The sequence below is a fragment of the Mustela erminea genome, chromosome 3 (genome assembly GCF_009829155.1).
Source record: "Mustela erminea isolate mMusErm1 chromosome 3, mMusErm1.Pri, whole genome shotgun sequence".
Lineage (NCBI taxonomy): Eukaryota > Metazoa > Chordata > Mammalia > Carnivora > Mustelidae > Mustela > Mustela erminea.
Genome location: NC_045616.1, coordinates 59,797,671 through 59,812,917, shown reverse-complemented (window position 1 = coordinate 59,812,917; position 15,247 = coordinate 59,797,671). Strand labels below are relative to the sequence as shown.

The 15,247-nt window shown below is 43.7% G+C and overlaps 1 protein-coding gene across 1 annotated transcript in view; it reads left to right on the top strand.

Moving 5' to 3' along the window:
* Positions 1-13,220, top strand: part of CMYA5 (cardiomyopathy associated 5) — a 90,110-nt gene extending 76,890 nt beyond the window's left edge. The window contains exons 10-13 of the mRNA XM_032335872.1: positions 3,756-3,889; positions 5,145-5,244; positions 7,364-7,537; positions 12,093-13,220. Coding sequence (XP_032191763.1) covers positions 3,756-3,889; positions 5,145-5,244; positions 7,364-7,537; positions 12,093-12,339 — 655 coding nt within the window. The 3' untranslated portion in view covers positions 12,340-13,220. The remainder of the gene's footprint in view (positions 1-3,755; positions 3,890-5,144; positions 5,245-7,363; positions 7,538-12,092) is intronic.
* The last annotated feature ends 2,027 nt before the right edge of the window (positions 13,221-15,247 follow it).

Sequence of the window (15,247 nt, the reverse complement as noted above, 5' to 3'; positions counted from 1 at the left end):
TAGTAGAAAGTGTGAAATTAGTAATCTAACTTTATTTTTTTTTAGTATGGCTATCCAGCTGTCCCACTAAGAAAACCTATCATTTCCCCTTCTGATTTGGAATACTTCCATTATTATACACTCAAAACACTGTGTTTGGCTCTATTCCTGACCTTTAGAATGTGTAATCTGTTCTACTGCCCCATCTACTTATGTCCCAGTTCCATGCAGTTCTTATTATCATAGCTTTATAATTTAGAATTCTTGGTAGATTAGGTTGCCCCTGCATGAATTTTTTTTTTAAAGATTTTATTAATTTATTTGAGAGAGAGAGAGAGCGAGAGAGAGCACAAGTAGGGAGAGGCAGAGGAAGAGGTAGAAAGAATCTGAAACAGACTCCACACTAACCGCAGAGCCTGAGGCGGGGCTCTATCCCAAGACTGCGAGACAATGACCTGAACTGAAACCAAGAGCAGGATGCTTAACTGACTGAGCCACCCAGGCGCCCCTATGACTTTTTTTTTTTTTTTTTCTTCTAACCACTTGTCTCTAACTCCAACTTAAGGGAATGATTTTAGTATTTTCCCATTAAGCATTAGGTCCTGATTGTTTTTTAGTTCATAAAGACCCTTTTCAATTCCCATGGGAAATGATTCTTGCCCCACTGTGCATGGTGAATTGTGTCAAACTTTTCAATTGTGCCTTGCAAAAACAAAAGAATGAAAGGTCTCGAGCTATGAAGGCCTTCATAATATCTGACAAGGCAGACATTGCCTTCTGGTGGCCTTCACTCATTAGCCTTTTGAAACAACAGAAGAGGGAAACGGTCTCATTTATGATTTCAGATTTCTGAGGAGACAGTGGGTCTCCTTGAAATAGTTTTTCTCTACTTTATAGCATTGGAGTTAAACAAGTGTCCTATGTTCTACCAATGGAGAGACAAGCAGGGTGAGTCTTTCAAAGGCCTGTTGGGCACAGAGCACTAGGATTGTGCTTTGTGGGATGCTTATGCTTCACCAGCAATCAGCTAATTGTTGATGAGTCAGGGTTTCTAGATGCTTCCTGGCCTTGGTGTTCCTGGAAACCCTACATATAGTGCCATCCCTTTCCACTGTACTGTGGACTTGTAGGGAGAATTCCACACCTATGACCCAAAGTGACTCCATTCGAGTCACATTTCTTACTGTCTTTTGAATTTTATTCTTGGCATAAGCCTTCTAACAGAGTCACATCAGTCTATTACTGATGAGGCTAACATCCCTTCTTACCTAAACACCACGAACCTGCTGTGGTTCCATCTGTGGTGTCATCACTTCCCTCAACTTGGATATTCTTTGAATATCAGTCCTACTGAAAACTATACTTTGAATAAGGCATGTGGATTGAGTTGCAGTTATGACATTTTTGGTTTTGAAATTAAAATTTTTTGTGGAAGGGTACCACTCTTCAGATTTCAAATTCCAAAATTTTGAAGTTTTCATTTGGCTAAAAAGTAGGGAGAGCTAGTATGAGGACTTTTATGATGTTAAAGTGAGGTCAGACAGAGAAAGACATGGAAATAAACCATTTGTATGTGAGCTTTTGTTCCTGGTGCTAGAGCATAAGATGGCAACTTGTCAATAATAGTATTGGACATTTCATGTTACTTTGGTTCTCCTGCCTGGTGCTTTTGTTTCCCAGATTCAGTGAGGGCATTGTGTGTATCTGTCAAGTCTGCATGACCTGTTCACATACTGAAAGCAGGATCTGATCCCATATTCTGACTTCAATACCCTGTAAAACTTTATTCTTTCAACGAGTGATAAGACATAGGATGCAGTTGACTATATATATGGAATTCTTTCCTTGACAAACTTACTAAAACTGACAAGCAAATACTCACCCCCAAATCAGTACTTTTGGTATTTAACAAAACAAAGCCAGCATGTTATATCCCTTCCCTGGAGTTGAAATTTCCTCACCTAGTCTTGCCTCTTCCCCCCCACCCGCCTCGAGCTTCCGGGTTATATGGCCTGAGCACGCGATAAGTGATTGATAGACATTTGTTTAATGGCTAAATGAAGTAAATTCAGTTCAGGCGCAAGTATGCTTATGGACACAATAATTTTACTGCTTCTTATAATGAATGTACTGTTAGACCCTCTCTTCAGTCATCAATTCAAATAAGATAAGCAATACATTCACTCCAGGATAATATTCTAGATATCAGTCAGGAATTACATTCTCAATCACAGGACATGGTTTTTCATTAACTAACTGAAGCATAATTAGTTGTCACTGAACATGTGGCTCAATGATTCTGGCGTGGCTAAACATAGTACTGCAGAGGGCCTGGTTCGGGTGGTAGGTTCTGAAATAACAACCAATAACATCTGAGGAGTTTCCAGCCGCCTCCTCCACACAGGACATTAAATGGCACATGCGCAAATAGACGCTGTCTGCTCCCCGCCCCGACCCACTTCTTTCTGAGGAACACCCTGGGTGTTTTTTCACTTTTAGACTTGGTGGGGGCGGGCACCTTGACTTTTCTGCTTTTAAAAACCTTTCAATTAGTTTGCTTTCTCAATCAATGATGCTTTTCCTCCTTTTTCTGATTCTCCGTAGTGTTCTCTAAGGCAGTGTATTGAGAAACCAAATAGTCAACAGAAGTAGAAGTGACCTGAAGAAAATCTTTGATTCTGACGCTTTTGTAGTACATCTGTTAATAACAAAGCAACATTTGTTAATAACAAAGCAGAATGAAGACAAACAAGCAAAGAAATGGATTGAGAAAAACCCTATCCTCCTGAGAATGAACAGGAAGGATGTTGTACCTTTGTCCTCACTGACCATTATCCAATGCACAGCTCCGGGGAACAGGGCCCAGGCACTAGTGATCTGAGTAGGAATTCTTTCATTAGTAAGGAGCCTACCTCGTAACTGTATCCAAAGCCTCTCCAAATGGAGGCTGAAAAAAATGAGCAGTTGTGTAACTTATCTGTACAGATGCTCTAGGCCATGATATCCTGCAGATTAAAGAGACTAGAAAAGAGGCACAAGACTACTTAAGTTCCCCCCGGCAAGTTCAAGGAGCTCCATGTTCAAATGCTTCAAGTCTTTGTGTTTAAATGGTTTGGCTGTGACACACTGCCGCCAATTAGACACTACTACCAGCCGCTTTATTTTAATATACATGGGAGACTTAGATATAGCAACTTTGGAAATTTTACTTGGCAATTAGAACTGTCTTTTCTTGCTAGGATTAAGCGTATTTTAAAAGATACGGTCTTCTTTAGGGATCTTTTGTTTCTGTTAACTTTAGTGGCTTTGGTATGATGGCCATGTCCAAAATCATCACTCACCTTAAGTTTTCTGCTTTTCCTGATCTGCTAATTAGATAATTAGCATCCTTTATATTACTGATTGGTTTAACATCATCTTAATCCGGAAGTGCTTCTTAGGCAAAAATTGATAAAGAAAATAATATATTCTTAGAGACTCATTAACCACAAAATTAGCCTGTCTTCTGAATTTAAAAAAAGGTTTGGTTCATTTCAAAGAGCATTCTAGAAGGCATATATTGGACAAAAGTTGACAAAGGTAGAAGTGATTTGACAAAGTAGTCTTAGTGGACCATGACCATTTTAGAGAATCTGACTTGCTAACTCAGTGGTCGCCAAAAGGAAAAATAAGTTATTTCTTATTAATAAAAAAAGTTCATTCATGACAGGATTGAAATATGAGGAGTTGTTTAGCATGTGACCTAATATTTAAAATTATTTCTCTTTGGTGTTTAGATCATTCTCTGGAATTAAAGGACTCCATCTGAAAGTTAACCTCCAACCCAATGACAATTACTTTTTCTACGTGAGAGCCATCAATGCATTTGGGGCAAGCGAGCAGAGTGAAGCCGCTCTCATTTCCACCAGAGGTACTTTCTCCTTCACCTGCACACAACTGCTTCCAAGCCTTTCTGTTCCTTCCCTTCTACCAGCTAGAGAAGACACTCGAGAAGGCCACTTCTTAAAGCCTCAAACGCCTCAACCTCTTGGCAGTCCTAGGTTTTTGGCACGAGGATCCAAGATGGATCAAAGACCAAGATGTTTCTTTTTCTGATTTAAGAGGTTTTTATCTTTGGCTACCCATTAGCAATCAGGCAGGGTACTTAAAAAATACTGATGCCCAGGCCCCACTCCTGGAGTCCCTGATCTAACTGATCAGGAGATGGTCTCTGACATGTTCTTAATCCCCCCAGAGGACTCTTGTTTGGCTTACAATATGATATAATTAGTGGGTATGTTTTGAGTGTATGTTGGCAACAGTGGAATGGGGATATTCTTCTTTTATTACACAGTAGACTCCATGAACAAGCTTCCAGTATTATTCTTCTGTTTCTTTTTGGTGCTTAGCCCATGGTTTGTGCCAATTAATGTTTGTTGAATAAAAGAATGAATAACTTAAGGAAGCGATAAAGCTGTTCAGTGACATTTTGGAGAAAATAGCCAAACGATGCCAATAAAAAAACTGCTTGGCTGTTCTCAATTATTGTGAAAAGAAGAGAGAAATGGAAAGGTGATCATTGTCTTATCTTATCCTCGACCCAAAGATGGCAGAAGATTGAGGATGGTACATTAATTGATTTGCTTAACCAGCCAAACCTTGTGCCCATGCCTTGTCCGTGAGGCGCTCAGGGGCAGCCTGATGTCTGTGAGAGAAGACATGAGGGCTGCTTGTCCAGAAATATTCCCCCCGGTCCCAATAGGGTGCGTGCACCTTTCGTTGTTAGAACTGCTCCTGTAGCTTACACCAGCGCACGTGCAACTGTAATGTGCACATGGATCTCCGGAAGAGCTCGTTCAAGGGCAGATCTGGTTCAGTAAGTCTGGGACAGGGCCAGAGATGCTGCATGTGTAAGCTAGTCTCTGGGTGATGTAGATGTTGTTGGTCCAAATGAACCAGCATAGCAGAGGGCAGACCTGCAGCCCCAGCTAGAGGTAAGGAGCCACTGGCATTCAGGCATGCCTTAGCATGGATGAGATTTGCAGCCAGTGGGTCTGAAAACCCTGAGTGGGGCCTTTTGGCATCAGGGGAGAGGGAGAGTAAGGTCTAAAATGCAGTGCCATGACCCAGGGACAGCACTTACTGTTGTGATAATGTTATAATCTTATTTTTCTTCACTGCGACAGGAACCCGATTTCTTCTGTTGAGAGAAACAGCTCATCCTGCTCTCCAGATTTCCTCAGATGGGACAGTGATCAGCTTCACCGAGAGGAGACGATTGACAGAGTAAGTAGGAGGAGGAAGCCTCTTGCTTCTCAACGGGAAAGTCTACCGACATGCGTCCCTCTGCTGTGGCCTCCCCTGGGTATATCCTCAATTTAATGGTCATGCCTCGGAGTATGGTGTCAAATATCAACACGAGCACACCGGTAGGGTTTGGTTTTGGTTTGCCACTAGGGAAAATAAGACAGTAATTCCTAAGCTGGAGCCCGTGTCAATATTTGTATTGCAAACACAGGCACAGATGGTTTAGTTTAAAACATAGGCTCTTTTCAGGTACCATCTCTGGTTTAAATAAAAACAAAAACAAAAAACAAAAACAAAAAACAGTCCAGGCTAATTCTTCTTTTATTTTGAATAGGAAACCAGGTTTTGTATCCAGGCATTTGAAAAGGGTTAGCAGAGAATGACATTCTGTTGAGTTTCTGCCATCTTTGGCCACACAAGACTTTCAGATTTTCAGACTTTCTTATCCCTCCCCACCTGATAGCTCCCACAGAAAAAGAGCATTAAAGAGCTAAAAGGTGAGGGCACCCTGGGGAGATGGATCTGCGCTTTTTGCCAGCAGTCTCTCATGGTCACTTGGAGGGTCAGAACGGTCACAGGGGAGAAAGTCGGTGAGAGGCTTTGGAAAAGTGTAACCGATGTGAGCCCCAGCCAGCCGTGGGTGCTGAGGTGCTCCAGGGTGGCTGCCCACGAGCCCCACCCCCCCCTGTTTCGGCTGAGTTGCACAGATCTCCTCTCAGATGGCTCCTAACCTATGTGTAGCCTGGCTCAGGGGCCACCTGCTCCTAGAAGTCTTCTCTGGGCCTTGGTGCCCTTTGATCTTTTCCATGAAAAGGTCTGAGCATATGTGGAGTCATTTCTCAGCCACTCTGTCTTGAACATTCCTCCAGCGGCAGCCGTGTCTTCTGTGTCTTTGAATCCCCCCGAATCTAGCATGGGGCCTTCAAAATGGTCGGTGCCAAAAAATAGACAAATAAGTGAGTTCTGGGGGGAAAGGGGATGATTTAAGAAACCGATCGGCCTTTCCTGTCTTCCTCTGATTTTTCAAAAAATCAAAAAGAAAAGAAATAGACTGTAAGTTGATAAGAGTACATAGATAGTAACTGATGACAACTGTAATGTATCTCATAGAATTTTTATCGATTAGTAACCCATAAAGTAGCTCATAAATATCAGGCAACAGTCTGTGCTCAGGGAGCAAGGGGCTGTCAGTTTCCATCTCCTTGGACAGAGGTTATTGGGTAAAGACATGAGAAAGTGAAATACATTCCTTTGCAATAATCATTTTCTCATCTGTTAAAAAGGAGAGGGTGCTGACTATTAACACAGGTTAGATTAAAAGTGCTTTCTTGCTGTCTCAGCCATTTCAAAGCAGAATGGAGCCATTCATGCAAACAAGGTCACCCATCTGCAGTCCAGAATGCTTGGGTTCATTTCACAGTTCCTATTCTAAAAATATCTAAGGTGAGACAGAAGGAGACCTTTCACCAAACTCTCAGGTGCACCTGCATCCGAAGAGGCCACAGTTCTCAAGACTGTTGACTACAACTTCTACCATGCGCTCATCACACCTGCTCAGTTCTGTGCTCTGCTGTGGCCTCCCCGGCGGTCTTGCTGCCCCTCCTTCGGTCTCTGTGTCCAGTAAGGTCGGCAAACATGGGAACTCGCTGTTAAAGAAGATTTTGGAGACTTTTCCTCCTCCTCCTCCTCCCCAATATCTTCAAGTTTTAGAAAAAAACTTTGCAAGTTATGTTCTCTTGGAACTCCCCACCTGCCTCCCTCATATTTCCTCACTCTCCTGGAAAGCGGAGATGGTGCCATTTCTTTTTCTCCCACAATCATTCTGGTTATTTCCTGCTTCTTAGCTCCCTCAAGAGATGCAGTGGACTAGACATGCATGTTGTACATGGCAATGGAAGTATGTCAAATGTGTGTTGAGATTTTGTGGCATTCTGTGGTGGTCGAGTCAAAGTTGGGGTCACAAGAAGGAACAGATGTCTTTAGTCAAGTTCCAGCAGTTTCCAAGGATAGAGTCCTGCCTAAAATGTGTGTGACCTAATAAATGTTGGTGTTTATGAGATAAAAGCTGGTGATTCCTGTGCATCTACTTCGTCCACAGAATCCCATCTGTGCTGGGTGAGGAGCTGCCTGCTTGTGGCCAGCATTACTGGGAAACCACGGTCACAGACTGCCCAGCTTACCGACTTGGCATCTGCTCCCACTCAGCGGTACAGGCTGGGACCCTGGGACATGGCGAGACTTCGTGGTACATGCACTGTTCTGGGCCACAGAGGTAAGCCGGAGCACCGCCCTCTTGTTGGTCAGAGGGTCACAAGTTGATATGTAGGCAGAGGCCTCTGAGGCACCCAACATCTAGAATGCTACTTTCCTGCCCAGGTCTTAGCCAATCGAGAAAGAAAACAAAAGCATCAAATATACCAAGACTAAACTGTCACTGTGATTACTGAGGAAGCCAATTTTAGTGAATATGGTTCGTACCTGAGGGAAAGGAGGTTTCTTTTCTTTCCTTCTTTTTTTTTTTTTTTAAAGATTTATTTATTTATTTGAGACAGCAATTGTGTGCCAGCATGCGTGCACGCCCTTGAGCAATGGCTGAGACAGAGGAAGAGGGAGAGAGAGAATCCTGAGCAGACTCCAAACAGTGTGGAGCCTGATGCGTGGATCAGTCCCATGACCCCGAGATCATGACCCGAGCCCAAACCAAGAGAAGGATGCTTCATCGACTGAGCCACTCAGGCAACGTGGGAAAGGAGGATTCTTATACTGAGCCTTATTAATAGACTTGTGCCCACCTAGACCCCAGGCCCGGCGAGCTTCGGCACCCTGCAGGGCAGAGATGGTCCCTGGAGAAACAAAGAAGGATAGGTGTTCCAGCAGGAAGCTCATACTCCAGAGATAGGGGAAAGGAAGGAAATTCCAGGCCATGCATGGCCAGGTTTTCCTTCTAAAGTCACCTCAGGGAGGAGGGAAGGGACATGGGTAATACAAAAGAACTCCCTCCACAAAGGAGTCAACAGGAGGGAGAAAGGCAGTCAGTGGGTCCCCAGTACCTTCCCCTCACAGGTGTATATCAGGAATTGGCAAATTATACCCACAGGCCAAATATGACCACCACCTGTTTTATAAAATTTTATTAATAATTTTATTGGAATCCAGTCATCTCATTTGTTCACGTATTGTCTGTGGCTGCTTTTGCACTGCAGTGGTGGAGTCTAGTTGTAGCAGAGACCAAATGACCCTCAAAGCCTAAAATATTTATTATCTGCCCCTTTACAGGAAAAGGTTGTTAACTGTTTAGTTGGTTAATGTGAAGAAAGCATAGTCTGTGTTAGTCTCTAATAAGGCAAGCTTGGATGATTGGAATATGCTCACATTATTAGAAACACGTCCTTGACTAGCCTCCAACGGGCTACTCACTGGAAGTTCAGTGAAGCCTTTGAACCTGCCCGATAGGCCTTGTGTATCTTGTCAGGGGGCGGTGATGCCTGGCTGCTACCTTTTTGTGTTGTGAGGACCACATAAAGTCAGGTACAGGGAAGAGTCTTGAAATGGTAAAGTATCATAAAAATGTGCGGCCTTATCTAAATGTAATGCTTTAAAAAGGAAGCCTTCGGTGCTTATAAGTTTCCAGAAAAGGGCCTGCAGATTGGATTTTGCATATCTCTGGCTGCACATTTCTCCCTGCATCCTCCTGGACACAGTTTGATTTTCTGACATGGTTCATAAGGACACTATCTCCCAGAGCTATTCAAAGTCACATTTCATCAAGCTGGAGCAATTATGATAATTGATGTTCGTTGCTGCGCAATGCTTAAGGACCTAGCCCCTGCCCAGAGTTGAAAATCTCTCAACCCCAGAATTTATAACGAATAGATTTAGAGCTGGAACTAGATAGAGATTCCATAAAAAGTTCCCTAGACACTTGAACCTTTAAAACCCCCAAACCAAAGACTGGCCTCCAGTAACAAATTCCCGGACTCTAGAAAACAGAACTATATCTTGTCAACGGGCTCAACAAGCTTGGTCTTTCAAGCTTGGATTTGGGGCCCTGTGGATTTGGGGAGGAAGCGTGTGCTTACCTGTGTGCTCACAGCACAGAGACATCAGGCCTCACGTGCCTTCACTTCATGTTTCAAATAGAACACCCCTGGCTTCAGGCACTGTGAGATCCCCTGTGGCAACCCTCTACCTCTGTGTTTCACTTTTCTGGCTTTGTAATTTTAAACCAAACTTGATTACTCTTAACTCTGTTTGCATAGAATCCAAGCTTTAGGATGTCACTATTGGAAAGGAGAAATGGAGAGTCTGGGGACACAGAATCCATAGGAATTCTTCCAGTCCACTCCTAAACTTTCTCCCCTCAGTCACAGCCTCCTCGCTGCTTCTACCAGGTCTACCCCAGCCACCATGCCTGTACCTCCAGGGAGAGGTCTGCACCCACCCCACACTGTCCTGTTTGTCACAACTGGCAGATTTTTCTAGAACATCATTTTCATTACATCTCTTGCTTTTTTGCTTCAAAATCTACAAACATCTACAGCGATGCCGTACTCAGGTGGAGCCATGGTAAAGAGAGGGTCTAAGACTAAGGTGACCAGGAAGAGGGATGAGGAGCCCTGGGGGGAGTAGACACCAGGGCCAAATGGGGTCTGTACTCAGTCTGGGCCAGTAGTGAGATTCACAGGGGGTGGGATCACCTGGGCCTGGGAACCCCGGGACAGCAGTTCCAGGGTCACACAAGTGTCTAGTCAGGCTTCTAGATAATCTTTGTTTGAAAAGACTCTGGCAGTCCTAGGAAGGGTTGGGGAGATGCTGGACAGAGAGTCTGGCCCTTGACAGACAGGCTTAGTTTCAGACCAGAGAGCAGGTTGGAGAAGGAACTGATATGCTGACTAGGAAATGGAGGCAGATGTAGAGTGGGACAGATTCCAGGCCCTGCAGAACTAGTGGAGCCCAGACTTGGAGAAATGTCTCTCCCCCCTCAGCCTCTATGGTGGGGATTAGTTCAAGGAATGACAGAAGCTAAGCCTGTGAACACCAGGAGTCTTCTAAGCAGGACTGGGGAAATGGCTTCTTTGAGCATTCCAAACCCCCTAGACCAGTGTTGTGCAATCAGACATTCTGTGAAGACAGAAAAATGGTGTCACAAGTGGCTATTGAATACTTGAAATGTGGCTAGTAGGACTGAAGCACGGGGCACTGAATTTTATTTAAGTTTAATTTGAATGTTAGTGGCCCCCTCCTCAGAGTCACTCCATGTCCTCTCCAAACCTTCTCTGAACTCCGAGACCGTGACACTCTCCATGACCTAGGGCCTTGCTTGTTCTGGAGCCTCGTCATTGCTCCTGCTGCCCTTGCTGGTTGGATCTTCCTCTCCCTCTTTCCCACCTATCCAGTTTGGACCCGGAGTATGAGCCAATATTACTGAGTAGGAGCCCCTCTGCTCCCAGAGCCTTCCATAAGCGCCCAGCCTACACTGCTGCTCCCAGTGCTGTCAGGCCTCTCATTAGCACAGCACTGAAAAGCTCCTCTGTCACTGAGTGAGCCTTGCTTACTTTCCATCCCTGCGAACTGCGGCCCTATCACACGAGCTCTTATTCTGCAGGGCAGCTGCCAATTTGCCATTCCCTAAACACATGTATACTCCAGCTTCTGGGCCTTGAAGCCTGACATCATAGGCCTTAAAGGTCCTTGGCTCTTTCAGCCACATCAGAGGCTCTCACTTGCCCAGAGTCTTAAGGCCCCACCAGCCCCAGGGCTGCTGAGACTCCACCCCTCAACCTGCCCATCCTCACAGACCTTCCCCTCATCTCCTCTGTGTTTCATTTCTCCCCTTCCCAGCTTTCAGGTCTCTGTTTCTCAGATTGGCAAGAGGAAACACCAAACTTGCATTACTTTCTGCACAGAGCAATTTAGTTTCTTCTGTTCAGCGATTTCCCCTTCCCAGCCTGGTCTCACACCTTTCCTTCCACAACCACACAGGTCCATGAAATGTGTTTGTGAACACTTTTCCAGTCTGCGCCCTGAGGCGAAGCCTCAGCTTGAGCCCATGTTTAAGTGAGCAACAGTGTTTTCATCCCTGGTCAGGAGGGCCTGGCTTCCCCAAGGGCAAGGACAGCGCTCTGTGGTCCTTCATACTCCCCAGAGGGCCTCGGAAAGTGCTGGACTCACAGATATACAAATGAATACTTGTTTAGTTCAATTTATTTAAACTGAAGAGAGAAATGACAGGCAACCCCCACCCCCGCCCCCTGTCCCCTGCCCGGGGCTGCAAGGCTGCAGAGAACATTGAGAAGATGAAAAGGAAGTCGGATCAGGTTGGGGGAGCCTCTACAAAGGATGAAGTTGGGCAAAAAGAACGAAATTTTTTTCTTAAACTTCATTAAGGCCCTTATGTAAGTTACTTATAAATTTTTAAGCTGTAAAATTAATACATTTTATGGAAGGCGAGCCTGCAGTACTTTTTAAAATACACGGCAGCCTCAGAGGAGTTTTATTCAAAAGAATGACACGCCATGAATGCGGTAGTTAAAACATGTGGGCAGCTGGGAAAGAATTAGAATGTTGAGAAAAATCACAAGGGAGGCATATGCTGGTTATTCTGGGACCGCCTCCTAATGTAGAAGGAGCAAAATTATTAAAAATGCTGGTCTGTTGGGATGAGCTCTGCATTTTAGCATCTAGGAGGGATCTGGTTAAAGGATCTGGGACAACGTTATGGCAGCTCATCATGGTGAAGTGAAATTCATCACGGAAAGATTGGTTATCTCCAAGTGACTTTCTTTTCCATGGCCCAGTGTTTAATTCCTCGCTCTATTTCATTTCAGATACACGTTCTTCTACAGTGGCATCGTGAGCGATGTCCATGTGACCGAGCGTCCCGCCAGGGTGGGCATTCTGCTGGACTACAACAACCAGAGGCTTCTCTTCATTAATGCTGAAAGTGGACAGTTGCTCTTCATCATTAGGCACAGGTTCAATGAGGGCGTTCACCCCGCCTTTGCCCTGGAGAAACCCGGAAAATGTACTTTGCACCTGGGGATTGAGCCCCCAGATTCCACAAGGCACAAGTGATCATGGGCTTTCAGAGTTTGCCAGAGCAATCATTCACATTTTGGGGGTCTGTGGTTCTTGCCCTTGGGTGCTATGTATTATTCAAAATGTGTCCCACACACTCGCACTAATGATTGCTGCACGCACAGCGCTCAGCACGTGAACAAAACCACCAGGGAAACCTTGACTTTCTAGGTAGCGTGTGAGTAAAGAAGACGGAGAAAACAGCCTCCGCCCTTTGCTTTCTGAATGTTTGAGTGCTTCCCTAAATTGAAAGGATTTATACCTGACTTGGGAACCAAAGCAGAGAAGTGGTCTTCCGCCTGTTGTAGTGGCAAAAGACATCCTCGGATGGTCAGGTCTGAACAGGCGAAGGTTGTGGTAGTCCTACATTTCTGACAAGAATCAAAGGCTTTTACCCTGAAAGAGAGGTCACCTCACTCCACTACAGGACGATGTTTTCTAATCACTAGAGAAGGCATTTTAACTGTTCTAAGTTGATAACAAACTCTTTTGTAATAATATGTACTGTAGAACACAGGTCTTTTTCTCCCCTGAAATTTTAAATGTAGACAAGTGCTAGGTGTTAGAAATGTCCATTTTGTTAAATAAATGCTCATAGTCTGTAAAATAAAACATGTTATATGAACTTATTATATGTAACTTCTGAGCCTGGTGTCTCTGGACTGGGGCACACTGTAGAGTGAATGACCCTTCTACTTGAGTGGCCTGAGCTCCAACTAATTTTCACAGAAGATTTTTATATGCATCTTTTTAAAAATCCAAACACTTTTATCCCATAGTTACAGTCAACTATAGGAAGCTGGGAATCTCTTTTTGCCAAAAGGAAATGGTTGGTCATTTTTAGATACTATACTGAAATCTCTCGAAGTCTTCCTAAAATATGCGTGCAAAGTTGATAATCTAGAAGGCATTTTGAGATGATTGCTCTTGTTTTCTAGATTATAAATACTTTGATCTTAAATATAGATTTTTTTGGCATTATGAATTCATTTATTTCTTTTCATGAATTGAGAAATATTATCTTACTTTTGAGATCCATTCTGAGATTAAGAGTCTCTTATGGGTTGTCTCCCTTTCTGGTTTCTTCCCATTTCATTTTTTCCTCTCTTCCCCCACAATTCTCTGCCTTATTGTCCAAATTCCACATATCAGCTAGATCATATGATAATTATCTTTCTCTGACTAACTTGTTTTGCCTAGCACAATACCCTTTAGTTCCATCCCCGTCGTTGCAAATGGCAAGATTTCATTTTTTGATGGCTGCATAATATTCCGTTGTATATATATGCCACCTCTTTATCCATTCACCTGCTAATGCACATCTAGATTCTTTCCACAGTTTGGCTATTGTGGACATTGCTGTTATAAACATTTGGGTGCACGTTCCTTTTCAGGTCACTACATTTGTATCTTTAGGGTAAATACCCAGTAGTGCAATTTCTGGGTCATAGGGTAGCTCTATTTTCAACTTTTTGAGGAACCTCCATGCTGTTTTCCAGAGTGGTTGCGCCAGCTTGCATTCCCACCAATGGTGTAGGAGGGTTCCCCCTTTCTCCACATCCTCACCAACATCTGTTGTTTCCTGACTTGTTAATTTTAGCCATTCTGACTGGTGTGAGGTGGTATCTCACTGTGGTTTTGATTTGTATTTCCCTGATGCCGGGTGATGTGGAGCATTTTTTCATGGGTCTGTTTGGCCATTTGTACATCTTCTTTTCAGAAATGTCTGCTCATGTCTACAGTCCATTTCTTGATTAGATTATTTGTTCTCTGGGTGTTGAGTTTGGTAAATTCTTTATAGATTTTGGATACTAGCCCTTTATCTGATATGTCATTTGCAAATATCTTCTCCTATTCCATCAGTTGTCATTTGGTTTTGTTGACTCTCCTTTGCTGTGCAAAAGCTTTTAATTTGGTGATTGAGATCTGTTCTAACATCTATTGATTAATAGCTGGAAAATCCAAACCAGGTCTGTAGCTGCTTTGGTAGAGTCCTTTCAGAGTCATGACAATGCTGCTTTAAAATGAGAGGAGCTCCTGGGAAGGTAGATACTTAGTGAAATAGGGGGAACAATTTACTTTGTCGAGAATGTTGTCTTCACTTTTGTCAAATCTTAAAAGTGTTGCCATCAGGTTCTGAGTTGTCAGCAACCCATGGTCATTATTACTTTCTCAGTGAGAATGTCATGTAATTAAAAACAGGAAGAGTAGTAGCAACGACATGAATTTTAGAATTTGTCTCAGTTTGGGTTTCTTCAAAAGTAGACCTGGAGATAGAGATTTAGTGTTGGTTGTTTATACAGGAAGTAATTCCAAGAAGCACACTGGAGGAAGTGGGGAAAGTAAGACAAGAAGGGGGAAGAACCAATGAAGGACATATTTTATGAGTGGGTTAACTATGGGCAACTGGGGCTCACTAGTACAGGAGGCTCTCCAGAAGCCACTCAGAATGTACCAAAGGCTGACATTTAACCACTCTGTCCAAACCCTGTTGGTTGAGGGTTGTCCCAGGGCACATTAAATTCCCGTCCCCCACTTTTCCAGGTTGTGTTCTTTGCAAATGCCTAAGGTCATCAGAAGGTCTTCAGACAAAGGAAATAAGAAAGAAAGACATCCGACCCAGAGATGTCAGTGGACAGTTGCCCAATGTACCTGCTGGTGCACTCAAGTGAGCTGGGGGTAAGTTGGGGGTAAATGGGACAGGGCACCAGCAGCCTCTGCCATCAAGTTGGAAGCCACCCTGGTATTAAGGGGAAAGTCACAATAATGGGAAGAGCTAAGTTTGAATTAGAACTAAGTTAGACTTAGTACTAAGTTTGAAAGGATCTGGATTCAGCTTCTAGGTGTTAACTTTGGGCAACTCAGATTTTTTAGCTGTAGCTTTCTCTTGAGACAATTGCAAACA